This window comes from Zeus faber (assembly GCF_960531495.2).
Source record: "Zeus faber genome assembly, chromosome: 17".
NCBI classification, from domain to species: domain Eukaryota; kingdom Metazoa; phylum Chordata; class Actinopteri; order Zeiformes; family Zeidae; genus Zeus; species Zeus faber.
Window position 1 is genome coordinate 13,932,953 of NC_137204.1, and position 27,251 is coordinate 13,960,203.

Consider the following 27,251-nt stretch of genomic DNA (forward strand, 5'->3'; position numbering starts at 1 on the left):
CTCGGTCGCAGTGGATCAAGGCTGCAGTACTGCATGAGGAAGAAGGTAAGACCACAGGGAAGAGAGCGAGTAAGCCCTGAGGGAGCGGGTTAAAAACAGCTCATACAGAAAACGTCTCTACGATAAGCCCCCCGCACCCGGACACAAGCTGAAGAGCGATTTTTTTGTTCTTAATATCTGTTTTGCTAAATTCACATCTATTAATAAAATATGTCGATATAGCAAAAGTTGCTGCTTTTTAATGTAGAAGAATAGGCTATATATGACTCAAAAAGAAAATAGTGCACATTTCAAGGCATTCAGGCCGTCATGCTTTGCAGTAATCGATGGAAGATACATTTCCTCGGTTGTCATGAAGGTGTCCCTGGAGATTTTTCGGAGGAGAGCTTTCATTCACGCAAGAAGAGGCGTAGGAACCGTAAGTGCGCCCCCCCCCCCCCCCCGCCCCCGACGGTGACGCAAGGCCGTACATTCACTGAAGACGACGACGCCCGGAAAACTTTCTAATTATTTGTACAAAATATGCCGCTGAAACACAAAAACCTGAATCATTTGAATTTCACCCAGAACGTCAAATATAGAACCGGTTTGATCGAAACCACTTTCGTATTTTGTAGCCTTTTTTTTTTTTTGTGTGTGTATTGTGCTGTCTCTCTGGGGCCCGGTTTGATCAGTGGTTTTTTAAATGAAGAAGGGAGAGAGAGAGAAAAAAAAAAGGCGGGGACCATTGTATTGTAACAAAGCTGAGACTAAACTGAAACAGAAACAAGCACACAATAGAAACAAAGTACCTGCCCACAACAGCACCAAAAAGCACAAACCTATGCTAGGCACTATATAATCAAGCAGATATCAATGCGGTCTGATCTAAAAGTGAAGTGCCAGTGATTAGACTTTAGAAAATAAAAAACAAAAAAATTGACCCAATCTGAGTGCAAAGCAAAGCAGCCGTTCATCTCTGGTCTGATGTACAACAGGAGCTAGATCGGCTGCCTTCAGTCTTGACCACCGAAGACTCGCCGATACGAAGCCAAATCTGAGTGTGTAGTGTTGCAGGTCAACAGCTGTGCCATGATACCGGCCTGCTCTTAAGGAGCGGCATCAGCTTTACCAAAAAAAAACCCGTCACGAGGCGACTACCTACAGCTCCTCGAGGGGGGAAACGAGGTAATAGATTAAGGGAAGATGGCCGTCAACTCACATTTAAGTGACACTTCTGGCCGCACTTAAAGTGCTTTTCAATCTTAAAGCAACCAAATCCGTTCTTCTACCGTCTTTGCTGGACAGCATGACCAGGCCGTCACTTCAGTAGAATTTAATACATATGAGTGTTTAAGAGTAGGTTACAAATAAACGAATAGTTCTGGAACTGTGAAGTCCCGTTAGCGGTTGCAAGGCGGGACTGTAATTCTATGAGGGGCTCCGAATGTAAGGTGGGGCTCAGGCCAGAGGGTGAAGGAGGAGTGAGAGGAAGAATTAAAATGTGTGTCTTCAGTGTACAAATGATTCAAAGTAGGTATTTATGTCCTGTGTCCTCATCCAGCGTGAGGTCTACCACTTCGGGAGGGGACACCCAGTTGGGCGGAGGGGAAACTGTAGTCCAGAGCTGGGGCTGCCTTGTGCTGTTGAACTGCTCCACCGAGTTTGCCTTCCAAGATGACAAACTTTTTATCACCCCTCCACAAGGATGGGCACATCTGAATGGATAGAATAGGGTAATTAGACAAACCCAGCACTGGAAATATATATATTTTTTCTGAAACGACAACGGTTATAAAGCACTTTATAACCAATGTAATCACTTAATGAGTGTTACAATCTGTCACTTTTGGTTAAATAAACATCTCCTCCATCGTCCATAAAATATCCCAGTTCCAGTACAGACTGAGTAGAGCACCATGGGAGCGCCGCTCATACTCGTGTAATGGGAGGCATTAAGATTCAGAAATCCCTTTGTGGGAGGAGCTAAAATACAAGCCTGCCTTTTTGGGAGGAGCTGAAACGCAGGCCGGCCAGCCGGCCTTTGTCAACATTGTTCCTCAGAATGGAGCATCAACAAACAGGAGGAGCGCAGGGGGCAGACAACAGTCCTTCTCTGATCCTTCTCACATTTTGCTATGGTGCCACGCCATTTCACGTCAAAACAATTAATGCATGCTTTGAATTATTTTTTTTATAATAATAAAAAAAAATCATGTTTACCGTGTGTTTTCCTGTACTCCTACTATCTCCACTTCACTATCTGAGGAGGCGATGTTAATCTGGCCCTTGTGCTGAGATCTCTCCCTGTCGGACAGCTCCGCATCCACATGCCCTGAAAAACACAATGGAAGCACAGTCACGATTTAAAGCCGAAGGGAATCGTGGAGAGCCTTCGGCCTTCGCTGGCACACAAGGACAAAACAATGAGGGCTTGTTTTTTTTCATGACAGATTCGCATATCCTTGATCAATAGCTGAATATATAGCTAAATTATAAATAGTGGAACTTGTATTCACATTAAAAGACAATGTGTGCTAGTACATTTTGGAATTTAGGTTTCCTGAGGCAAAGCAACAAAACATTTCCATGATGCCATAAAAGTGGCGCATGGGATGAAAAGACAAAGACATAAAACAAAAAGTCATCTCGCTGACATTCATGAGACTCCTAAAACCATTTCCCCTCAAATCGCACGTTGGCAATATTGGTGACCTGGGAGCCCCTAAACTTTCTCGTCTTCATTGAGAGGTGCGGAAATCAGTAGGATATACCGGGTTTGTAACTGACCTGAGAGAGAGCTCAGAGCTCTTATACACCCAGAGTGTGCTGCCATATCCTGGCCTCTGTGTGTTTTTAGCTCACGCTTTATCACCGATGCCCGGACTGTCTCCACACTCATACTCTCCTGGTTAGAATCAGTGTCTGAAATATCATAGTGACCCACTACTGGAGGCCCGTCTGCAGAAAACAAAAAGAACACTTCATTATTCAAATCATGTCCAGGAGCATTGGGATCCCTTTAGGAACAGATACTGCAACTTAGTCCATTCTAGCATCAACAGCCAGACAACATCCATTTCCTCAACACTAATGATGCTGCAACAATGGTCTTTTAAAGCGTTGAAAAAAAGAGATAGATAGAAATAGATACATCTCAAATTAGGGCCAATTGTGTTGAAGAAACAGGAAGAATTACTGAGCACTTAATAACTTCCCAAAATTATAGCAGGGTATCACCAAACTGGTTACTGCATGCAGGACAGATGTACATCATTTGTTGACAAATACACCCGACGGGCCATGACCTTTTAGCATGGTTGATTTGTAAAGAAAAGAAACATGTTGCAGCAATTATTTAGGTCTCCGTTTTAATGCTCTTAACATAACAGCCATTCACAAAAAAACAAACAAACAAAAAAAAAAACCCCTACACAAGGATGCATCATTACAAAACAGTTATACATTAATCATTGTCTGTTAGTGAAACGCGGTTCAATAATCAATGTAATTTAGACAAGGCAAAACAATGAACACCTGCTAGAAAATAGAGGGATGGTCTGTGGCGTTCATCTACCCTGTAAAAGGAAAATCTGGGAGTGACAAGACTGCCATCCAGACGTTTGCCTGAGTGAGAATCATGTGGACAGCGTGGACTTAAGGATCGCGTTGCCAAATGTATTGCCAAATTAGAGACATGAACGGGCACCAGCATTATCAGAGACACCAAGTACTTTCCAATGGATGGCCTGGATAATAAAGATAGAAAAGTAATAATATATAAACCAGGATAATCTCTTTGGTAAACACTGGACTGTCAAGTGATTTTTGAATGCAGTTTGTGATCTGTTCACTATGTAGACAAGATTGTGATGCCATGGAAAGTGATAAAGTCTTGGCGTAAAGCAAAGGGAGAACCACCAACAGTTGAAATCCATTTATACCAAAACGGGAGGTTTTTTCTGCCACATCTTAAATTATAGCGACATTCCAATGCCTTTGAAAAACTTAACTAATAGGCCAAAAATACAACTAAATAGAAGGGAAGACGATGTCGATATTCATTAACATGGGCAAAGCTTTACCTTGCAAACATGCCGCGATTATGAACTAATTTGGCCTCGCACGTTCGATAGATACTCATTTACATTATCACAGGGGGATATCACATGCAGATGGGAAGAGCAACAATTTGATGCCTTTAGAAGAAATGATTGTAATGTTATACATACACATATGCAAAAAAATGCAACAGTTTAAACAGCCTATCTATAAACAGGTCACAGGTTCGTTCAGCAATGACTGCAATGGGTAGGTAGTGTTAAGAGTGTACGATCTATGGCACTATGGTCATCGATTTCTGCAAAACTATCCTTAAAAAAAGTAATAAATTGAGGTGGATCAATTCCACATCAAGACCACAGGATCTGAACCAGAGAAGGCCACTTAGTCACCTGGATCAGCCTTTCAAGGTTTGGGAATCAGTTAACCTTACCATACACCGTAATGTAGATACAATTATATACCGCATCTCTTAACCAAACTGTTTTTTATAAAAAATAAATAAAGAAAAAAAAAAGGCAGCATTTTTGAACACGTAGCCCAAGCTAACAAGCTGCAGACCAGTGATAGTGAACATAACTAAGATTATATCATATGAATGCAGCTTTGAGGCTCTTGATCTAAAACTAAACAAAAGCTACACAACTTTAAATGTATAACCATGACTGACACACACACGCACACACACACACACACACACACACACACACACACACTGCACTAAGGCAGCATGGCAGCAGTGACGACACAAAAGCAAACAGTGTACGATTAAAAACAAGTTAAACACGCAAATTCAAATCTCTCCAAATAGGCCTGTATGATATGTTATTGCATTTATAGGAAAATTGTTTTGTTTTTTTAATTTTCATGTTGTGACGTTAATAAAGCTATGCCACCAAAAATAAAAGGCTCTTTTAAGAATCTGAAATGTTTGACCAATTATGAGAGTGCAGGCACAGTTCAGAATATAGGATGATAATGCATTGCCTTGAACCTGATTCCTAAAGAAATAGCACTATGGTGTACTATCTATCTCGGCATGATGATAATTAACTTTTACTGCAAGGCACATGCTATGAAACACCCTACCTAGCATTGTAATAATGATTACACCGGTTCTTTAATGCACATTTTGCATTCATCACATACCACTCTGTCCTGGTGTGTGGCGTTTCCATGTGTGTGAGTGCAGAAGCTGGTAAACAAGAACGTTTTAGAGTAGGCAATACAACAAGCAATATAATATGGGCCCTGACTAAATATTGAAATATGCTCTAGTCAGGGTTGTACTTCAGGTATAACTCTCAGAAAAACGTTTGGTGAATTTGGCGTTCGAGACCAAACGGGTGAGTTAAATGATTTATATTGTCAGACCTCACAGTGATTCAGTGTCAGCAGATGCACTGGGCCTTAGATCCAATTAACAAGTCCTTCAAATGAATAACCATGGCTCATTTACAGTTAAATGTGAGAAAGCTTACTTTCAATTTCTCCAACTAAAAAAAACCCTAAAACATTATTAAAGAAAATAAAATTAAATAAGAAAAGAAAAAAAACAAAATCAAAAAAAAAAAACCACCCACAGTTATGCTCTTTTTAATTCAACAAAATCAATGTCATACTTGCAAGATGACGGTATGACACTTGGGAGCTATTTCTCAGTCTATAAACTGAAACGCGTCCAGGTAAATTGAAAAAGAAGTGATACCTAAGCATTCAAAAAACCAGGGTCTGCAATACCCAGGTTTCCATTTTCAGTGACCACCTCAGGTAGAACGTTGTTATTGTTGTTTACTGGAGTCGGCGCCATACTGGCATTCTCTCTGGCCAGCATGTACGCAGCCATTGTCTCTGCTGATTCTGACGACGGCAAGAAGGAACTGGGAGGAGAGGGCCGCGCTTCTCGCGCAGGGCGATGGCTGCCCTCGAGGGCGTCGCTCGACCGCTTGGAGGAGTCGTCGTCGTCCGAGTCGAGGTGCGCGAGCTTCTCCATCCAGACGCGGAAGCGCTCCTCTGTTCGACGCTGCATCACAGCGAAGCGCGTCATGGCCTCCTCCAGAACACTGCCGATGTTGTTCCTGTCCCACGAGCCGCTCTCCATCAGGCCCTGAAGGGCACCCATTCTGGATCTCGCCGCTGCACGCCGGAAGCCAGCTTTAAAGACATTGAGGCCAAGCCATAAGAAAATACAGTAGCATTGTTCATGCTTCGGAGGTGGACTTTTTTGGTTTCAGAGAGAAAATGACAGTTTTGGGTTACGTGCAGATCGACTCTTTCATGCTGATGATGGACTACATCATGCAGTTGTAGTAGCACTCAAATCTCTGTGTGGAATGCAACAATGATTTACAGATCTATAACAGAACATAACTGGATGTAAGGTGACCGATTCAAATGCTATGCTTATAAAGGGAAGATGATTTCATATGATGAAACTTTGAAGAAAAGAAATGACGGAAAAATGCAAACGCACTTTCTAGATCTACCCTAATCGTGAGGGAATTGTCTTTAACAAAGAGTATTAGTTGCGGAAATTGAATTAGCCAAAGAAAGAATTAACTATGTCAATTGAAGCCAACAGAGCCAGTCCAGAGCCTCTAATGTTAATTTGTGGAACTGTGAGGTATCTTAAACATTACAAATCAAATACGGCAACTTCAATCTGTGGTACACAAATACACAATTTTAAAATCAACCGATAAACTCTCATTCATTCAAATCACTAACAAAAATAAAAAAAGAAAAAAAGAAATCAAAGAAAATAAAATCTACCAGCATTCGTAAGGTCCTCAGATGCCACACAAAGAAGTGAAAGGAGGATTACCATGACGCAATTGCCTATTCTTTTGATGAAGATATTTAGAAAATATCCCAAAATAATACCTATTTTATCATTCTCAAACTAGGGCTGAATGATGTATTATTTATATGTTGTCGTTGCAATATGAAAATGCACAAGGTATACAGTGCAAAGGGCTGAGATAGCATTAATGACAGAAGCATCAGCATTAATGACACACGCCGTGCCTCCTGGTCTCTGCTCACAAACTGAATGATCCAGTCAGATGAGAGAGGCCTTTTGAACATGTGACACAAAACAACGTAGAAACGGAGAAGACGCATGGAAAGACACAAGGAAAGCAAAAGCCATAAAATGAGTGGTTTGGATGAGAAATTTAACATAGGAGTAATTCAAAGTAAAATCAGTACATCCTTCCTGTGGTGATGTTTGGATGACGTTAACAAAATAAAAAATAAAAAGACGGGACCTCACAACATAGGTAGTACATCAATGTTTGTCCCCAAAAGATGTCCTAAATGAGTAGCGTAAGCACTGTGCAGAGCAGTAAGCACTCGCTAACACGTTCACAGGCTTCCATTGCAGTTTTGTCAATAACCACACAGTATTTGCCAAACGAGACGCAGATAAACAGCAAAGAGGGTTGTAAATTCTTATATATAAACATGCCATAAAACCAGCATCATATACTATAACGCATATATTATTCTGAAGTTTGCGATTTAAGTCTATGGAATCAGAACGGAACCAAATTGAAGACCGTGCAAGTACAAGGGATCTTTGTTCTAGTAGGACATCCCCAAACCGAGAATGCCTTTAAAATTTCAAGTCATGATTTAAGACGGCATACTTTAGAGATAGCTGGGAGAAATAAAAAAACAAAACGAAAAATAAAAAACAGTCCTTAACAACGTCCAAGCACACCTTACAAAAGAGGTCATTTGAATACTTCGCTCTAAATATAATATATATTCCAAATTTGTAGCAACCTGGGTGAAAGTATGTTTAAGGAGCAACAATTTTATGCTGTTGCCCTAATATTGAATGTCATATTGTCATTGAAGTAGGAAACACATTTATTACACATTACATATTTTTTCCTGTATCATGCAGCCCTAAAATCAAATACAGACCTGTAGGGATTGGCACTACCGCTAAAAAGGTTTATCACAATGTTTTTACATCAAATGGCCATATTCATTAATAAATTATGTAATGTACTTTGATACAACTCATGTCTTATTCAGTTAACCCGAGCATCAGAATATCTAAAAGTCAAACTGCCGCTCCCCATCTCGCAGTTTTCAGAAAAATAAACTGGTTGCCAGGTCATGTAATGCAAGCCACCCCAAAGCCCAAGTTCACTATTTTTGACGTTACAAAATGATATAGTTACATTACATCACATATTAGTAATCTATAGACTATCTACTTTACAATCTACTGAATGTACTCCATCCACCTAGGGATCAAAGCAGAATAAATTTAAGATAGGATGTTTCGGCCAAATTATTTACTAATATGCCATTAAAAAAACGATGGTAAATGTTGTGATAATAGACTTGTTCATGTTTTATATTAGAAAACAACAACAAACGTTGATGCCCATTACTACAGGCGTGTCCTTGATAATAGTTATGTTTAAAACAAAATGTTCAGGATGTAGCTGCATTTAAAACTAAGACGTTGTTTTTACTTTTACTTGCCATAAAGGTGTAATATGTATCAATAATATGTAGAAATAGTTTGGTTCTGGACACAGGGAATTAATGAATTTGGGTTGAAAATTGTCTAAATCGGGCCAATTTCCCCAAAAAGGGGAGTATCATTTTAAGCTTCAGATAAGCAATTTCACTTATACGGTCTTGAGAAGTAATTTCACCCTTTTAGGAGAAGGATTTCTGATTAGACCTACAAAAAATATGATCATTCGCAAATGACCAACTTCTAATAAATGATGTATTGCAGAATTCCCAATGTGTTGATAAAAATCATAGCACTGGCCTTGCATTGCGACACTATTGAGTATACCGTATGAGTGACTTGGCCCTTCCCATCCCGAGTAACAGAGCAGACTTTCAGCATCTACAAAAACTCTTTCATCTGCAGGAATATATGTCTTATCTGCTTATGTGTCTGGAATTAATCGAGGAAGCCCATCACACACAAATGGAATAGGAACTCATAATTATTCAACATGATATGCTATTGTAAAAAAAGAAGAGGCTGGCAACCATCCTAACTGCCAAAATTAATGTGAATATGATTTTCCTCAAGGCAAAACAGCTCATTGACCACACAGGCGCTACAGAGCGAAACCAAACCACCTGCTTAATTGCCCATAATACAGCTCTTGGCAAACATCTGCAAGTCTCAACAACTTCTGCTTGTATACACACAAAAAAGGAGCGACTGAAATAAACGAGCCACAATAAAAGTGAACAAGGATGGAGAGTTCAACATGTTGTGCAGAGATGATTAAAATAATCCTGCTAGTCCCTAGAAAGAGAAGGAACTTAAAGCCTCAAATCTTTAAACTTCATTCAATAAGATATTCCTCTAAGTCACATAGACCTGTAAGTTGTACTGACACTACATAGTGAGACTTAATGCTCTAGTCTATTTACAATAATAAGTAAAAAAAATAAATAAAAATAAAAAAAAGCTCCTCCATGAACAGAACAGAAAATAGGTTAGGTTAAGGGGTTTACCCTCAATGTGACATTTGTAATGGTTGAATAATGTTCTGTAGATTTTCACAGCATGCAAACCAATGACACAAAGCTCTCACAGAACGCTTAGTAAACAAAGTGATTAGGCTTTTGACTTTCTAGATGTAAGATGTGCAAAAATCTTAAAAGGGCACAGTGAATGAAGACATGATGAGCAATAATACACACTGAACAGGTAAGAACTCAAAAGAAAATCGGTTTCTCATTGAACTACAAATATAATGGCTATTATATAGACCAGACCATCCATATATATATATATATATATATATATATATATATATATATATATATATATATATATATATATATATATATAAACGTTGTAATAATTAAAAATGGCATTTAGAGTATAAGGGCTGCTCCTATCACCCTGGAGAGGGTAAAATCTACAGTAAGCATGTCTAGTGGACTTGTTATGTTACCTGGGCTGCCTCTGTTGATTGTCTTGCTGCCTCCTGAGGTGTCGTCATCCTCGTCCTCAGAGGAGCTGGTGCTGGAGTCACACGTGAGTTCACTGTCACTTGTACTGCTGTCCTGCAACAGGTTGTATTTCTTTCGCGCCGCCGCCTCCCTTTTTTGCCTCAGGAGGCGCATGCGCTCCTTGTGCTTCTGGCTTCGGTGACCTTTCACTTTGGCCAGCTTGCCGTTGGTCTGCTTCTCCGGCCCGCCCGCTGCGCTCACAGTGTGCTGGCAGCGGTTCTTCTTCGCCGCCATTGCGTTAGCGGGCATCTCACTCTCGGAGCGTGTTCGCCGAGACTTCCGCCCTCCTGTTGATATCGCGGGCGCTTGTCCCTCTCCGGCCGGCCCGGGATCCACTCCGGCCTCCATGTTGCCTTCGCCCTCGCCTCCCACGCGGGAAGGAGCCCCCTCTTCCCCCGAGGAGAGAGTATCCGAGTCGGCCAGGTGGCCGCTGGAGGAAGGGGAGAGCATGCAGGGATTCGAGGAGTCGCTCTCGTAGACGTGCTGGGAGACGGGCTTGTCGCTCCCCGTGGAAGCATTCTGGGACTCCGGGGAGTCCCGACGGAGCTCCTTCATCAGGCAAGGCATGGAGAGGAGGCTGGGCTCGGCCTCCGTCTGCAAAGGGCTGTCCAGCTCCCGTTCTCTGGGTGGCGAGACAGTCGCGGCCTCCGCTTTGAGAGGCTCCTCCCGGCCCTCCGCGACAGAGGCGGTGGTCGACTCTGTATTGCAAAGGCACTCTGTGAGGCTGTCCGTATTCACTATTTCACACGCCTTTTCCGAGTTAGCCATTTTCATGCTAGTTGAATCCAGAGCCCCGAAGTCCATCTAACATGGACCGGTGTGCCTGGACAGGAACTCACCTGGAAAGAGCAAAAACGTTTGGTTTAAAAATGAACGATAGAGCAGGTCAACACATTTGCAAGAAGCATGTTGTGTTTCCGTTTTTATAATGATGTGGTATTAGGGGGTGTCACAAGAACAGCTGCTTGTGTACTAGGTGGATTATTGGTCATACATAAAAATAAATTGTATTATTGGTCACGTAGATCACATGACTGAGCATAAGCAGCAATAAAAAAAAAGAGAATTGCTGTTGACTTCTTTAAAGTCCCAGGATAAACCTAGTCATCGCCTATACTGGAAAAATGAAAGCAAGACGGGGCAGCGGGTGACGTGCGCACCAGAAATACTAGGTTTTACTCAGCGCAAAGTAAAACGTTCCAATAAAAGGAATGCGTAGCACACATGTGATTTTAAAATCAAACTAACAACGAAACGACTGTTGTTGCGTTTCTCCACCTGCGACAACGGGGAAATACAGGAGAGTCATTGTCACGGTTCCGACGGTGCTGTTGCATGGATTCCATTCAACCCACCCGGCATCCTCACGGGCTTTCCCCCTCCGATATCCTAAGGTCATACCATGGAGTCAGCGACTGAAACGATTCGCGCTTTTAACCTTTTTTGGGGTTTTTTTTTTTTTTTAACCGATGGTGCGTGGGATTTCCCAAAACCCGCACGCAGCTGGTAGTCGTGCGTTTCGTTAAGATGGACGGATCCTCGTGTACAAGTGCACGGTTGAGCTGGCTAGCGCCCCCCCCCCCCCCGTGCTAAGCTCACGCCGAGCCGCCGTTGTCGGCCGCGGCGAGGGTGGCGCCAGGTCACACAGCCCGATATTCCGCCAACTTGGCGAGGCCGACGCGTGACGCGCGGACCGACGCGAGCCGCCCCGCGCGTCCCCTAAATGGAAGCAGCCGCTCGCCGCGGCGCGCTAAAATAGCCTCGGAGCGGCGACGCTAGCTCGGCTTCCCCCCCCCTTTTTCCAAACGGCGAATCGACGCGAACTCACCAGGGGCGTCAGTTGCGCGCGTCTCTCTCCGCAACCCCACTCCTGGACATATTCGGTAATTTGCAGCCGTTCGCTGGTCGGGCGCAGGGGTGAGGCGCGGGCGGAGTGACCCCCCCCTCGGCGGTGAAGCGGTCAAGGCGGGCGAAGCGCACCGAGTGGCCTCGCGGCTAGCGGCTAGCGGCTAGCAGCTAGCCCCCCCGTGTTTATTTTAAAATGTCTTCATCAGCCGTCGCTGACAAAGTGAAGCTACGGCTACGTGCGCCACTTCCGCGCACGCAGGGGGGGGGGGGGGGGGGGGGCTTTTCTTTTTTTCTTCCACCGCTTCTTCCACGGGAGACCGCCCCCCCGCGGTAGAATTAAGCGCTGCGCGGCGGAGCGGCTACGGCGATCCACGCGTGTTGAGGCTCCTAACCGCTCCGGAGCGCACACGCACACGCTCCTGCGCGTAACAGAGTGGGGAGGTGTTCGGGTTTAAAGGGTCACGTATGCGCAGATGAGTGGCGACGTCTTATCTGCGGGGGGGGGGGGGTTCTACCTGTCGACTCGTCTACCTGCCTATCCGTTGTGTTCACTACGTCATGCTCCGTCTCGCCGTCCGCGTGTGACGAGGTTTCCGCCTGCGCTCCCGTTTTTGTGACGAAGCGGGAGTGGGCGCGGATCCCCGGGGTGGATCGCGGAGTGGAGGCGCAACGGGTCGGGGAGTGGATCCCGAGGAGTGGAGTGGCGGAGCGTACGTTTTTTTTTGTTTTTTTTTTTCCCGACGCGGCAACGGCGGGTTTTGACGTCACCGTGACTCTTTTTGAGTCCCGTGACGCCGACACATTCCCCGAGGTTACGCTCCGTTGTTTATAGCGGAGTCGGCGCCGTTGTCCGCAGTGAGAGTCCACTCCGGGCCTGTCCGCGTAACCACGCCCCCCCCCCCCAATTGAAAAAAGTGCGTCACAATCCACGGATGCGAATGTAAGTGGATTGACACGTGGACGTTTTAACGCTACACGTTCTGACGGCACACCCCAAAAAACGCCGCCTCTCGCGTCACGTTTTCCAGACGTTAGGAAATTAAAACTATACGTGGGGACTCCGAGAAGCACTTCCGGTTCACCGTGCCCTTCCTCTTAAATCCGCGTCCGCCATCTTTCCCTCTCCGCCCTGCGCTGCTGGAGCCGGTCGGGTAGTGGACGGAAGCACCGAGGAAGCGCCACGATGCTGTCAGTTCGCGTCGCAGCGGCTCTTGTCCGCCACCTACCTCGCCGGGCGGGACCTGTAAGCGCTCTCGACTTTTGGGGTTGACACATCACGAAACGCTGTGGACGCTTGGAGGCGAAACGAAATGGCGAGGCTGCGCACGCCCGCCGCCATGTTTGGACTTGGGCCGGGCCCAGCGTAGGGATGCGAGGTGGCGAACGATTCGTTCGTATCGAACGAGTCTTCTAAATGACCCGGGAGTCTGGGGTCACTCCGACTAATCTTCCGAGTCACGAACGAAAAACGATCGCGGAGGACGAGATTGGAATCCAAAGAAAGACCGGCGAGACGTGGCATAAGGCACAACGAACGTTGCTGATTTGTGCTGAAAAAGTCCACTAAAATAATTTTGACGGACGAAAAGTCGTTTGTTTTTTTTGTTTTGTTTTTTTTTTGATTTGTGATCTACAGTTTGCATTCTTCCACCTTAATCCTTTATTAAGAATAATGATAGAATTAAACGGTTTCTCTTAAGAATTCCAATCACAACTGTGACCCAAGCGACTCTCCTGACGCCCTTTCACCCAACCAGCCCGGTCCAGGGTTGACGTTTGACAGCATGGCGGACAGTTGTCCTTTCAATGTGGCTCAATATCCAAATTCCTAAATGTAATATAAATGTTGTTGTTTTTTTTAATGATTATCTTAATGATGCAACAATAAGATAGCAGCGTTGTTAGATAATCGCGGTCAGCGTTAGATGTGTACTGTGTAGTAAAAGATAAAGCTCTAAAAAGTGTGTAGTTAGATCGTCAATCACTGGTTTTAATTCATGAGGACAAAACATTTACAATTAATAGTATAAAAAAAAAAAAAATACGACAAGTTAAAACCGTCGCAAATCTTGAGAATATATCAGCAAGTGAATCTTTAATAACACAACGCTTTTGTAGTTATTCCAGTCGTAAGTTTAAGAGTGTTAGAAACTGAATGGCAGTTTATTAGTCTTGCTTATTAAGTATGCAGATATTTTACATTGCACATGAGATGCATGTCTTGCCGTCTTTCTGTAATGATTCTGTGCTAACACTTACTTTTTTTTTTTTCCCTCTTCTTTTTTAACTTAAAAGATTTCCAAGAACGTTGCTGCGGCATGTGTTGGCGTCCAGCATCTGCACACCACCAGACCATGGCTGCAGAAAACAGGTCAAGATTTATATCAGAATTGACTATAATATACTGTCAATACGGTTCAGTCAACAGCACACAACTATCACATTACCATACCCTGCTCTACTCAAGCCATTTTAAATCCATTTGATTTTCAAATCGTATCTCCTCTAGATCCATAAATGAATATATAAAAAAGTAAAAGTTATTTTATCGTCCTCCATTACATTGTTTGACCTATTCTATTTGGTTGAATTATACCATAAATTTGACATGTCCTGCCAATTTTTTTTTTTTTCTTTTCACTACATTGTAACATTTTAAAATCAGGCAAAATAATGTTCTATTCATATCTTCCATGTAATCATTACACGTTTTGCAGGCACGGCCGAGGTGTCTTCCATTCTGGAAGAGAAGATCCTGGGAGCGGATACCAGTGCTGACCTGGAGGAGACGGGCCGCGTGCTATCCATCGGCGATGGTATTGCCAGGGTGTACGGCCTGAGAAACGTCCAAGCTGAGGAGATGGTGGAGTTTTCTTCCGGACTAAAGGTTTGACCTATTTGAAGCTGAAGTGAATGTGTCATCTTACATTGTGAGTTTATTGTGAGTGATGTTTTTATGCGTTTTTATTTATTTTTTAAAAATCTTTTTAACCTAGGGTATGTCTCTGAACTTGGAGCCTGACAATGTTGGTGTCGTGGTGTTTGGTAACGACAAGCTCATCAAAGAGGGAGACATTGTCAAGAGAACCGGAGCTATTGTAGATGTACCTGTTGGTGATGAGCTTCTGGGTCGCGTCGTGGATGCTCTGGGAAATGACATTGATGGAAAGGTCAGGACACCTTGGCGGCGTCTAAAGTGCAACCCGATCTCTTCACCGTCGGAATTCATATCCAGAAATCTTTGGCAAAAATTAGGGGGTAAAAAAAAAAATCTTCCTCTTTTGCAGGGCCCCCTTGGCGCCAAGACCCGTAGACGTGTGGGCCTGAAGGCTCCTGGTATCATCCCGCGTATCTCTGTGAGAGAGCCCATGCAGACCGGTATCAAAGCTGTGGACAGTCTGGTGCCGATTGGCCGTGGACAGCGTGAGCTTATTATTGGAGACAGGCAGACTGGGTGAGAGCACATTGTTTGGCTTACAAATACCAATGAGAAGTTCTAAATGGGGTGTTATTCAAAGTATTTAATTCATACCTTTCTCTTGCAGCAAAACGGCCATCGCCATCGACACTATCATCAACCAGAAGCGTTTCAACGAGGGAACTGACGAGAAGAAGAAGCTGTACTGCATCTACGTTGCCATTGGCCAGAAGAGGTCCACGGTGGCCCAGCTGGTGAAGAGGCTGACCGACGCCGACGCCATGAAATACACCATCGTGGTTTCCGCCACGGCCTCCGACGCCGCTCCCCTGCAGTACCTGGCCCCCTACTCTGGCTGTTCCATGGGAGAGTACTTCAGAGACAACGGAAAGCACGCCCTGATCATCTACGACGATCTGTCCAAGCAGGTTAGTTGTTTTTTTTTTTTTTTTTTTTTACCAAATTCTGAGCTCTTGACTTAATAGCTTGATCCAATTAAGAGTAATAAATTGCCAAAGCACAAATGAACTCCACTAGGAATCGATGATTCCAGTCAAGCATAACGCAATATTTAAAGATGCAGCCTGAAGTTTTGCAGACCAGCGTGACATGAATCCTAACCCTCTTCTTCCAGGCGGTCGCTTACCGCCAAATGTCTCTCCTGCTGCGTCGGCCCCCCGGTCGCGAGGCCTACCCCGGAGACGTGTTTTATTTGCATTCCCGCCTCCTGGAGAGAGCTGCCAAGATGAACGACAACTTTGGCGGCGGCTCTCTCACCGCCCTGCCCGTCATCGAGACGCAGGCCGGCGACGTGTCCGCCTACATCCCTACCAACGTCATCTCTATCACAGATGGACAGGTGTGTGTGTGTGTGTGTGTACCTGGTTGTCCACTTTATTTAAGCACCATGACACCGTGCATATACACTGCCGCTGTGCAGTTGTGGCCAAAGGTTTACTGTTCTCACTTGGAAACAACGTGTATGTCATGGCGGTCTGGAGTTTCCAATCATTTCTGTGTCGAATATTTTTCTGTGATGGAGTGATTGGAGCGCATACTTTGTCACAAAAAAAAATTCATGAATTGTGGTTCTTTTATGAATTTATTATGGGGCTTCTGAAAATGTGGCCAAATCTGCTGAGTCAAAAATTAACACATTTGGTTACGTGTCCCTTTGCCATTTTCACCTCAATTAGGCACTTTTGGTAGCCATCCGCAAGTTTTCTGGTTTGAATCTTTGACCACTCCTCTTGACAGAATTGCTGCAGTTCAACTAAATTCGTTGGCATTCTGCCATGGACTCAATTTCTTTTTTCACTTTCCTCCAGAAGGCCTTTTCTTTGTCCATGTGATCAGCGGCAAACTGGAATGGAGCCTTGAGCTGCCGCTTCTAGGGCGAGGGCTTCCTTCTCGCACGGCGGCCCCCTCAGCCCGTGGAGATGTTAACACTGACGCCTGTGTTCCACCAGCTTCTATTTCATCGCAGACCTGCTTTTTGGTCGTTCTCGGTTGACTCTTGACCATCCTGACCAGTTTCCTCTCGGCAGCAGGTGGTAGCTTGCATTCTCTTCCTCGCAGTGGCAGAGCTGCGCCACGCACTTTACACAGTTGATCTTAGGGCTTGTAGCTGCTTTGAAATGTCTCCAAGTGACTTTCCTGCTTTGCTCAAGTCCGCTTTTTCAGATCCGTGCTGGTTCCTTAGACTTTACCATTGTCGCGTTTGTGGCCGAGTCTGAGCGGATCAAACAAACCCTGTTTAAATGGGCTCAGAACTCACGGGCTGTCGTCAAGCATAACCACTCACAAGAAGTTAAGATGCCACCAGGCAGATTTGATTGACACAATTTTCTACATCCCCAAAATTGATAATTCAAGTTGCTGTATGTACAGCAGATTTGGTCACATTTTCAGAAGACCCATGATAAGTTCGTAAAAGAAACAAAATTCATGAGCTTTTTTTGTGACAAAGTATGTGCTCCAAACATTCCATCACAGAAAAATAAGAGTTGTATAAATTATTGGGAACTCAAGACTGCCATCACATGGAAGCATTAACTGGAAATGATGCATTTAACAAAATGTTGTGTTATGGCCCCTGAATTACCAAAAAAAAAAAAAAGCTTCAATATTTTACATTACCACTTATGGGATGTCTGGATGTTTTTTGTCCTTCATCAGATCTTCTTGGAAACCGAACTGTTCTACAAGGGTATCCGTCCGGCCATTAATGTGGGCCTGTCTGTGTCTCGTGTGGGATCTGCTGCCCAGACCCGGGCCATGAAACAGGTGGGTCCATACTCCTCGACCAGAGCCAAATAGAATTTTTCACATGGAACGTGAGCCAACAGCAAACATTGACTTGGTTTCTAATTACAAAAACATAATTGTAGGTTGTAATAATAATTTAAAAAATAATAATTTTGTGTGGCGCCTACTTTACATCTTGATGTCAAATTGTGGACACATTGTTTCATAATTACATTTCCAGCCTATGGTTTGTTTCATTATTTATTTTCTGTAAGAAATGTATTTTATTTTCCTTTTGATTCATATATTTTTAGGCTGTCCAAGCCTTTTTCTCCTTTCTGGGCTGTAACTGGCCTACGGGTCCCTCTTTGGACTGGCTTCTGTGATCTCCTTGTCAGTATAGGATGAAGTGAGCCCCTGTATCACAAAGTCCTATGAATTATTCGCTGAATGTCACCAGGTTGCTGGTACCATGAAGCTGGAGCTTGCCCAGTACCGCGAGGTCGCTGCCTTTGCCCAGTTTGGTTCGGACTTGGATGCTGCCACGCAACAGCTGTTGAACCGCGGCGTTCGTCTCACCGAGCTCCTGAAGCAGGGACAGTACTGTATGTATCAGCCCATCGAGCGTGACTACTTTTACTGTGATATATTTGAATACATTGAAATTATTGTAAAAACAAAAGCGATTTATTTTAATCACCTTCTCTAAAGTGCCTAATATATGTTTCGTCCGCCAGCACCAATGGCCATTGAGGAGCAGGTCACAGTCATTTTTGCCGGTGTGAGGGGACATTTGGACAAAATGGAGCCGAGCAAGATCACCAGATTTGAGAAGGCCTTCCTGCAGCACGTCCTCAGCCAGCACCAAGATCTACTGTCAACAATTAAGTAAGATATTTTAACACGCCAATATGCAGTTCTTATATTTGATATCAATTGTTTGTAATCATTGTTTTCCTTTTTTTAATTTTTTTATTGCAGAACCGATGGCAAAATCTCAGAGGCATCCGAGGCCAAACTCAAACAGATTGTACTGACCTTCCTTTCCACCTTTGAGTAATGTGCTGACCTGTGGCAGGTGGTCATGGTCAATGTTTGCCTTGTGCACTTATTCTTGTCAGTTATTCTTTCTGTGAATTTTGAAAAAATGGAAGTGGCACTTGCTCTTTAATGTACAGATATCACTCAGACAAATAAAGTATTTGAACTCTATGGAACACTTTGTCTTATTTGGAGAAGCAATTTAGCATTACCTACCATAGCCGTATAAATTATTTTATGCTTTGAAGGCAGGCGGAATTTTCAGTCCTGTATATTCATTTGTTAAATAACTACAAAGGCAACTTAGAAGGTTAATACATGCTATAGTAACAATATCAAGACATCTAAATGTATGTATTAAATGTAGTTAGCTGTTATTCATGTTAAAGTGTCTTATTGGGTGTAAAGTAAGATGTGGTACTCTTGATAAATATATCTGTTTTATTTATACAGGTTAACGCCTATGCACACTCGGTATGGGGCTGTTTAAAAAAATAAATAAATAGATAAAAATTATTCTCAATGTACAACACAGAACAGCCACTCATTCAACAATAGTCCTATGCATCAAAGGACGCATTGAATAGCTCGTCAGGTGTTTAGACATGGGCCAAACTGTTTTGCAGTATTGTAGTTCCCAAAGAACTCAGTGGCCAATACTCTCAAATGGAAGACCTTTGGAACCAAGACTCTTTTTCTTGGGATGGCCAAACTGCAATCAGTGGAGAAGGGATTTGTGCAGGGAGGTGACCAAGAACCGTACGGTCAATCTGCCAGAATTCCAGAGTTCCTGCGTGGAGGTGGGAGAACCTGCCAGGAGGATAACGATCTCTGCAGACCATCGGGATAGGAGCCACGCCTCAGTAAAGCTGCACTACAGCCCATTTGAGATTTAAAAAGCGTCCAGAGGACTCTGACCACTGGAAATTAGGTTCTCTGCTTTGATGAAACCATGACCCCGAACGCAAAGTGTCTGCACATCTGATGCGTTGCAGATCAGAGGCTATTTTGTCCCTTTTGGGCTGCTGTAACAAAATGAGGCGCAAGGCACAGCTCCTATAGCAATGTGGCCTACTATCAAGACTACCTAACTGCCAGCGTTTCCAAAAAGGTCTCTGCATGTACATATACTGCATATGACGGACAGTAAATATTTAGGGTTCTTGTTTTACCACTCGAAGGCTGGAGACACCTTGTCATTGCCTATAGATCTTGTAGTGTCCATCTTCCCCCTTCGCCAGGTTTCTGCAGCTCACTGAGCATTTATTACAAAAGCTATGAAGATAAAACACATGAAGTATTTCAGTCAATTGCAGTTTAGTTGGTTCATAAAGGGATAGCCACTTTATTGTCATACACAAAACTTTATTGTACAACGTGGAAAAATACATTTAATCAAAAACAAACGTGAAAGTGAATATGAACTTGGTGTATGTTTTATAGTGTATATGTCAAAAGTAAAATCCTTTGAAGTGAGTAGAACAAAAGATAAGAAAGGTGAATATAATGAATCATTTCATTAGTACATGCAGTGAATATTTTAACTACTGAAATGAAAAAGTGCATTTGGTACATCATAACAACAGTGTAGCATAAATTAAGACAAGTGACACAATATAAAAGAGTAAAAATCAAACCGTGTACAAATACCGTATAGACCTTTATGGTGCTTTTAAGTTAAATAAATAAAACATAAAATCATTAAAATAACATTAAATATGTTAAATTAGTCCTAGCGTAGGCCAGGACACATCACACCCAATACTGCTTGGCATGTATGGCAGGTCTGTGGGGTTTCTGAGCAGGTAGGCTGTTCTGCTGGACATAACAGGGGTCATAATAATCCCACTCCAGGGCCGGGGCCGGGGCCGGGGCCAGGGCCTGGGACACACCGTTGGAGAGGCCGTCGCTGTCCGCCGACAAGATCCGGAGGGAAACCCCTGGAACAACAGCAGTTCACAGCTTTACTCAAAATCACGGGAGGGACAACACTGCATCCGGGGAGCCCCGCCGCACCGTTCAGCGCCATGTCCGTGCAAGACACTACCTGCGCTGGCACCAAAGTCGCTGTCCAGCCCGGGGCCGGCGGCAGAGGCGTCGGGGCAGGACGCCGTCCCAGGGTGCTCGTCGGTCACACAGTCACACTCAAAGTCCAGCTTGTTGAACAGGTTCTCCGCGATGCCGGGGTTGACATGGGCCAGACACTCCAACGTACTGCTCCGGTGAATGGGAGCCACCTTGTTTATCACCTGCTGCATCAGAGAAGGGTTTCCTGCTGGTGCTTCCTTAAATGACCACAGTACGGCTCGCTTTAAAAGCTGAAATAATACTAATATTCATCAAGAATTTGCAGTTACATGTCAGGGCAGACTGGAGGATTCATTTGCGGTTACTGCTAAGTGATGTTATAACCTATTTTAATTCCGGTCCAACTTCCTAGAGTGTTGGCAAAACATGGCCTGTGTCTGTAATCCAAATGGAAAAAAAAAATATATACACACACACACACACACAAAATTTGTCCCCTTGACAATATAGGACTATCTCAACCATTTCATATTGATCTACTCATGCCTAAAAATGTGTGAAAACATCTTTATGCCCTTGAAACAACTTCTGGCGTGCATTAATGTGTTTTTTGTTGTTGTTGTTTTTTTTACCATAGGTGAGTTGGGCGGTGCAAGGTGTGGTGTTGTGTCCGCCTCCGAGTCACTGCAGAGCGGCAGGAGAGGCTCACCCCTGCACCAGTCCCTCCTGCCGGCGGCGACCGCCCGCGGAGCCCCGTGGACGTTCGCCCGCGGGGTGCCGCCGGGCGGACAGCAGTTCGCCAGGATGCTACTGGGCTCCCGCAGGGACACGGAGCCGGTGGCGCCGTCCGGCCGGAGGAACCGCGCCCAGTGGCACCCGGCGGCGCTCGCCTTGGAGGAGGTCCTGGAGGAGGTCACCGGCGGCGGCGGCAGCAGGATGGGCTCGGACGCGCACACGCCGCGGGGGTGGTGGTGGTGGTGGTGGTGCGGCGCCCCGGCCACCCCGCGGCGTGTGGACACGGACAGGAGCGCCTCCTCCGTGTCCGAGCGGCTCTCCCGGCTCCTCCTGGACAGGACCAGAAGTTTGTAACCGAGGAAGAGACAGTTGAGCAGCAGCAGCAGCGCCACGCACGGTACGAGCGACAGGACCAGCAGGGTCAGGTGGGTGACCGGAGAACCTTCAGGCGGAGTTGGTGTTGCTACACCCACTTGCGACATCTCCCACCAGAGGGCATTCGTGGCTTAATTGCATTTATTAATTTAGAAAATATTATCTTATCCGAGCGGGGATTTCCAGTGGTGCGTGTGCGCGCAGGTGGCGTCGTGCCTCAATCAGGCAGGACATGGCCGCCGGTGTCGGGCGGCGCAGACAGGGCGTCGCGCCGCGGCCCGGCGGCCCAGATGGACGCGCACTGTCCGCGGGGGGGGGGGGGGGGGTTTCCTCACGGTCACCGTCAACGTCGGCATTTCAACCTCCGCTGCGGCGTCGGGGGAGTCACGGCGGAAGGGGAGGCTGCTCCCAGAGGCTCCGCGGCGGCTTCTCGCCGGCCGGGAGCCACGTGTTGGAGCCGCCGCGCAGGTGCGTCTCGTCGGCCGCCGCAGCTTTGACGGCGTCGTCGCCGGGAGCCACCGCTGGATGGCGGCAGGGAGCGGAACAAGTGATCGCCGTCCGCTGGGTGTTGAAGTATAACCCTCGAGAAGGAATCCGAGTCACTGATGTATTGTTATTGAATTGTCCATTTACATTTCAACCGTTTAAAAAGGACTGGGTGGGCTATGAGCTTCAAAATATAACCTATTATAACCCCTGCAATTACTTCACGACGCCTTACCTCCGCAGCAAAGACGAAATTCACAGGCCTATCGTCTTGTATTCCACAATCTGTTCAATAGTTTACTAGTGGCAGATATTCCTGATCATTACTGTTATTTTGTTTTGTTGTTGTCGGGGCCTCATCCTCAGCCAGAGACGAGTGTAGGAAGGGAAGCTTTGGGGAGGCTCAGAGATATGTATATCTGGGGGCGTTGTTGCCCCGTCCGACAGGTCTCTTCTGTGTCGAGCAAGGTGAGCCTGTCTCCCTCTTCCTGCGACTGTCTGGTGTTTTCACCCCCACCCAGTACACCAAGACTCCGCCCGTTGCCCAAATCTGGTTCCGTGTTTTCCGAGATGGTTGCACGCGAACATAGGGGCCAAACTCCAGGCTTCGAAATGTCTCTTCAGAAAACAGCAGATACAGTACAGACGCTGCATCAAAATAAATGGTTGTATAGGCTATGTCATGCATTAGTCTTTTGGTCAGACTCCCAAATGACCCATCTGCCAAGGACCTCTTTCCAATGTCTGGCGGTGCCAAGGATTAGACCTCTTATGTCTAGCTGGCTTTTTTCATATAAGTTCATTGAAAGCTTGTATGCCTCCGGAAACATCGCTTCTTCAAAGAAAACACAATTTCTGAACAGATTAGATTTTTGTTTTTTTTATTATTGTAACCTACATGCTTTCTACTATGTCCATATCAGTTCAAAATACATCAATGGCTCATTCATTGCAGAGTATATACAAACACCTCAAATGATTCAATAGAACATTTGACAGATTCATCTCTCTTAGAGACAACTTTTACACTATTTGTACACAAGTACATCATTGTACACAAGTACATTTTTTTGTTATTGTAATAAATCAATGTAAAGGATCAGTCATATGAACGCCATATAACTTTAACTTGTTCTCATATAATTATACCACTCAGTCATAAGAGTTTATATAAATATTTGAGTTGCAAACTGATGTCAAGGTATTGTTTTGCAATTGTCACAGTACATATAACCTCTTTCACTCAAGAGAAAGGCTATTGAGTCATTGGTTCACCTCAGCCACCAAAGACCCCACCCACCCATTCTGATCATACAGCTCCCGTGGCATAGTTGCTAAGCATTACGCCTAAAGTGCAACAGTAGAGAATCGTTTCTATCTCTCGCGCCCCATGTCAGGTAAAACTCGATCGAATGCTGCTTGCCAGTGTCCAGACACAATAAGAGATTGCGAATGGTTGTGATATTAGCACCTTAAGCAAGGCTGTGTTTGTGAACTGTGTAACAACATACACACGTGGTAAAGCTGTGCCAGTCTTGGCATTAGCCAGCCAACTAACACTTTGCTAGACTGTGCTTTATAATTTCCCGTGACTGTGGTGGGATCCTGTCGGGGAAGAGCACCTGGAACTCCACCACCAAGTCTCCGCGCTGCGAAGGGCTCTTTGCTAGAGGTAGGCCCTCGCCCCTCAGGCGCCGGACAGCGCCAGGTTTGATGACGTCGCTGCACGGTAAAGGCATCATCCGGTTGTCAAGTGTAGGGACCTCAACTGTGCATCCACAAAGAGCCTGCATGACAGAAGAGACAAAACGGTTAGTACTCTGGACCTGCCACTCGGTGCAATTCCATAAAGCATTTTTACATGGACCTACAGATAAATGAAATAGCCCCCCGCCCCCACAAAAAAAACCTGAAATGCCTGATGATTTGTTATATCACATATGAATATGTGGAGCAACTGTCTACCTCAAGTATGACGATTTCTTCTGTTATGCAATAAACCAGTGTCTCTGCTCCACATTTGGGGCTGTACGTGGGAGTACGTGCTATTCAAAGGGGGCTTTACAAGGATGGAGATGCTCTCGTCTCTGACTTCTACACAGCTAATCTGTGCGTGGGCAGTTGGAGTGCGAGCCGGAGACAAAAATGAAAAGAAATTCAGCCTCTCCTTCACAGATGCAGAGGAGTCTGCAGCATAGTACAAGAGGGGAGTGAGTTTCATGTGGGGGTGGCAAGCACCAAGGCTAAATATAGCTTCTGCACTCTCTCGCTCTGCAGGGGCTGATGAGGTAGCTGAGGCGGTGGCAAGCTGCCGCCTTTGCTTTGTTATCAGGGGTCTGCCCGTCTATTTTAAGTATGGGATGGAAGGGGATTAGTGGCCTGCGACAGAACACTGTTTACTCTTTGGTCTATAATTAAAGCTATTCTCGTCCCCAGTAAGTGGGAAGGTAATTTGCTTTCAATGAGCATTGTTGTTCTGTCTTTTGTTGTGTTTGAGTGAATCATTCTTTTTGTCCTCTATAAAACTGGTTTATCAAACATTTATATATAAGCAGCTAGTTGGATTCTTGAGTAGGTGGGCAAGTGTTTCACGATGTTACATAAAATGTCGGTCCTTCTACTCGAAGGGCAGTCATGTGTTTCATAATAATGTATGTTATTTGGAGTAGCATTTTCTTTAAGTAACTTGCCATGCTGAGTTCATTCACTTTCAGGACGAGCAGTCCCTGTGTGACAGCCTCTCACGCTGGCAGTGAGAGGCTGTTGCTTCACTTAATACATTGTACTAGGCCAAGCGTGAAGAGCAATACACAAACTCACTTCTTTAAGGGTGATCTTGGCTGTATAGACGATGTTGGAGCCGTCTCTCTTGTACTGGGTGTGCTTCTGGTCCCTGAGGATAAAGGTCACATCTGCGGGGATGTTGTTGGGCGTCTCGTCGCCCTCCCGTGGAAAGGTGATCTTGGTCCCAGCCTTCCAGCCCTTTTTCACGACCACGTTGAGCACCTTGTCCTCAGAGCGCAGGCTGCGGCCGTCGGAGTTCAGGCGGCTGCGGGTGATTTTGATATGCTTTGTGCAGCCGTGGAACACCTCTTCAAGGGTCACCAGCAGATCATGAACCACAGCCACAGCTTGTAAACGCCGTCGTCCCTTTCGCAGTTCGCTCTCATTTTGGGGGTACCCGCCCACATGGGTGAAAGCGAACCGACTGAAGGGGTTGAAAAGGTCCTCGTCGCTGTCGACGTCCGGTCCAAAATAGATGTCAAAGTGGTCAGAGCTATGGAAGAAAGAGGAGAAGGTGGCGTGGGCGTCACCTTGGAAATTTTTGCGTTGAGCGTTAGCATGGCCTGCCATGGACGTTCCACTTCCATTCTTAAGACCTGAAAGACACACAAAAAGAAATTATGATTAAACTTCCTCTACTGAATTCGGAAAAGTGGGTCCTACCATTGAAACTTACACCCTATGGTCGGTCATATGCCATCTGCATTTAATTTTAAAAAATTTACTTTTTTGCACCTTTTAATCACAACTATCAAATAAAAACAACAAAAGCATCGTCCAACTTACCTTCCTCTCCGTACTGGTCATATATGCTCCTCTTCTTGGGGTCAGTCAAGATCTCGTAGGCTTCTGCAATCTCCTTGAACTTGTCCCCGGCATCAGCGTCACTGTTCTTGTCTGGGTGGAACTTCAAAGCCATCCTCCTGTACCCCTTCTTGATGTCGTCCTCGTTGGAGTCGGACAAGACACCCAGGACCTTGTAGAAGTCCTTCCCCGCCGGTTTGATGGACAGACAGGGCGCCTCTGGCTCCGACTTGCTGCTCTCCTGCCAGAACGGGAAGAGCAATGTTAGTCAGACCAACACAGAGCCGCCAACTCTGTCATGCCAAGTATCCATCCTTCAGGCTCGTCAACCCATCCAATGCATCGAAACGCTCATGTTCGCCACTGTTCAAGCATTTAAGTAACACTAACTAATTCTGTAAATAATAAAACAAATACTAAGGGATGTAGTGAGTCCATGGAGAAATTAAATAAGCTTGTCATTGTTTAGAATGTGTCTTTTCTATAAGAGTTCCTTATCATGATCATTTGTATAAGGCAGAACGTAACACATGCAGCCATCACATCTTAGATAAGAATGGAGGTAGACGGAGCGTCATCACTGCCGCTGGGTGCCGGTGCAGTAACACCGGCCCCCCGTCGCAATGCATCGAACACGCAAGCGACGTGAGTAAGTGGGGCGTCGTGTGCTGGGGAGGGGGGGCTTCACTTCTCCAACAACTGGAACTTAGAGCAGCGATTGGCTCTCCCTCCCTCAGCACCACAGTCGGCATCTCGGCGCTTCTACGGCAACAGACTCGGCGATCTAGACACCCATTGATCACATCGTCTGCAGCTCTCACCCCGCCCGATGCGTGTCACTAGACACCGAGTTTGCATAAAAAAGGGGATTCCTCAACGAATCGATGCTCGTTTATTATAGGCTACATTCACCGAACCAATTCTGATTAGTATAGACTCCCGAATTCTGAGCTTCTTCATTCTGAATATGAGAAAGATCACCTATCTAACGCCTGGTGTGCGTTTGTTATAACCCACACGCTTCAGCCCTCACATCCATCCCAGACCAAGAACTGACTGTCCTCCTCCATGAACCGCTGACAAACCCCAAAGAGGAAAGATTCATCGATCAACTTACCCCCGACGAGGAGGAAGAGCTGGAGCTGTCATCCCGGTGCATGACGCGCACCTTGCACTTGACGTTGACATTTTTGTGCTTGACACCGAACTGGGTCCAGATCAGAACCATGGCCGCTGCGCCGTGGGGAGCGTGTCGCTGTCCGGGAGGAGTGGTGCTGAAGTGCGGCGCTCAACCTGCCCGTGTCCTCTCTCTCCGTCTCCCCGCGGCCGCTCTGATAAATACCGGCGCCGCGGCCCCGCTACTACACCGGCCGCCCACGCAGCGTGACGGAGCGTCTCCCCGCCCCGCCCCCCCCCTCGTTCCCGGACC

General features: G+C 45.4%; 4 protein-coding genes across 5 annotated transcripts; 1 reads left to right on the forward strand and 3 right to left on the reverse strand.

Moving 5' to 3' along the window:
• Positions 1 to 639: 639 nt before the first annotated feature.
• On the reverse strand, positions 640 to 12,163 carry ark2n (arkadia (rnf111) N-terminal like PKA signaling regulator 2n). Of its 2 annotated transcripts, XM_080018393.1 has the most exons (5): positions 11,885 to 12,163; positions 9,999 to 10,895; positions 2,770 to 2,940; positions 2,203 to 2,314; positions 640 to 1,697 (listed from the first exon to the last, which is right to left on the reverse strand). In XM_080018393.1, the coding sequence occupies exons 2-5, from the start codon at positions 10,858 to 10,860 to the stop codon at positions 1,508 to 1,510; spliced, it is 1,335 nt and encodes a 444-aa protein (XP_079874519.1). In that variant the 5' UTR covers positions 10,861 to 10,895; positions 11,885 to 12,163; the 3' UTR covers positions 640 to 1,507. The 2 variants fall into 2 exon arrangements, with proteins under 2 accessions (XP_079874519.1, XP_079874520.1); XM_080018394.1 differs by lacking the exon at positions 2,770 to 2,940.
• An 830-nt stretch (positions 12,164 to 12,993) lies between these two features.
• On the forward strand, positions 12,994 to 18,781 carry atp5fa1 (ATP synthase F1 subunit alpha). The gene is made up of 11 exons (XM_080017471.1): positions 12,994 to 13,147; positions 14,200 to 14,275; positions 14,622 to 14,791; positions 14,901 to 15,074; positions 15,192 to 15,358; positions 15,450 to 15,750; positions 15,957 to 16,181; positions 17,501 to 17,608; positions 18,030 to 18,174; positions 18,307 to 18,457; positions 18,551 to 18,781. Exons 1-11 carry the CDS (start codon positions 13,088 to 13,090, stop codon positions 18,627 to 18,629), a joined length of 1,656 nt encoding a protein of 551 aa, XP_079873597.1. The 5' UTR covers positions 12,994 to 13,087; the 3' UTR covers positions 18,630 to 18,781.
• Positions 18,782 to 20,362: 1,581 nt separating this feature from the next.
• On the reverse strand, positions 20,363 to 21,855 carry hwa (huluwa; the record flags this gene model as incomplete). The annotated part of the gene is made up of 4 exons (XM_080017610.1): positions 20,363 to 20,550; positions 20,658 to 20,895; positions 21,271 to 21,528; positions 21,595 to 21,855. The coding sequence occupies 4 exons, from the start codon at positions 21,853 to 21,855 to the stop codon at positions 20,363 to 20,365; spliced, it is 945 nt and encodes a 314-aa protein (XP_079873736.1).
• A 1,932-nt stretch (positions 21,856 to 23,787) lies between these two features.
• Positions 23,788 to 27,050, reverse strand: LOC307243555 (dnaJ homolog subfamily B member 5; the record flags this gene model as incomplete). The annotated part of the gene is made up of 4 exons (XM_080018395.1): positions 23,788 to 24,021; positions 25,055 to 25,614; positions 25,805 to 26,063; positions 26,940 to 27,050. 4 exons carry the CDS (start codon positions 27,048 to 27,050, stop codon positions 23,788 to 23,790), a joined length of 1,164 nt encoding a protein of 387 aa, XP_079874521.1.
• Positions 27,051 to 27,251: the final 201 nt, after the last annotated feature.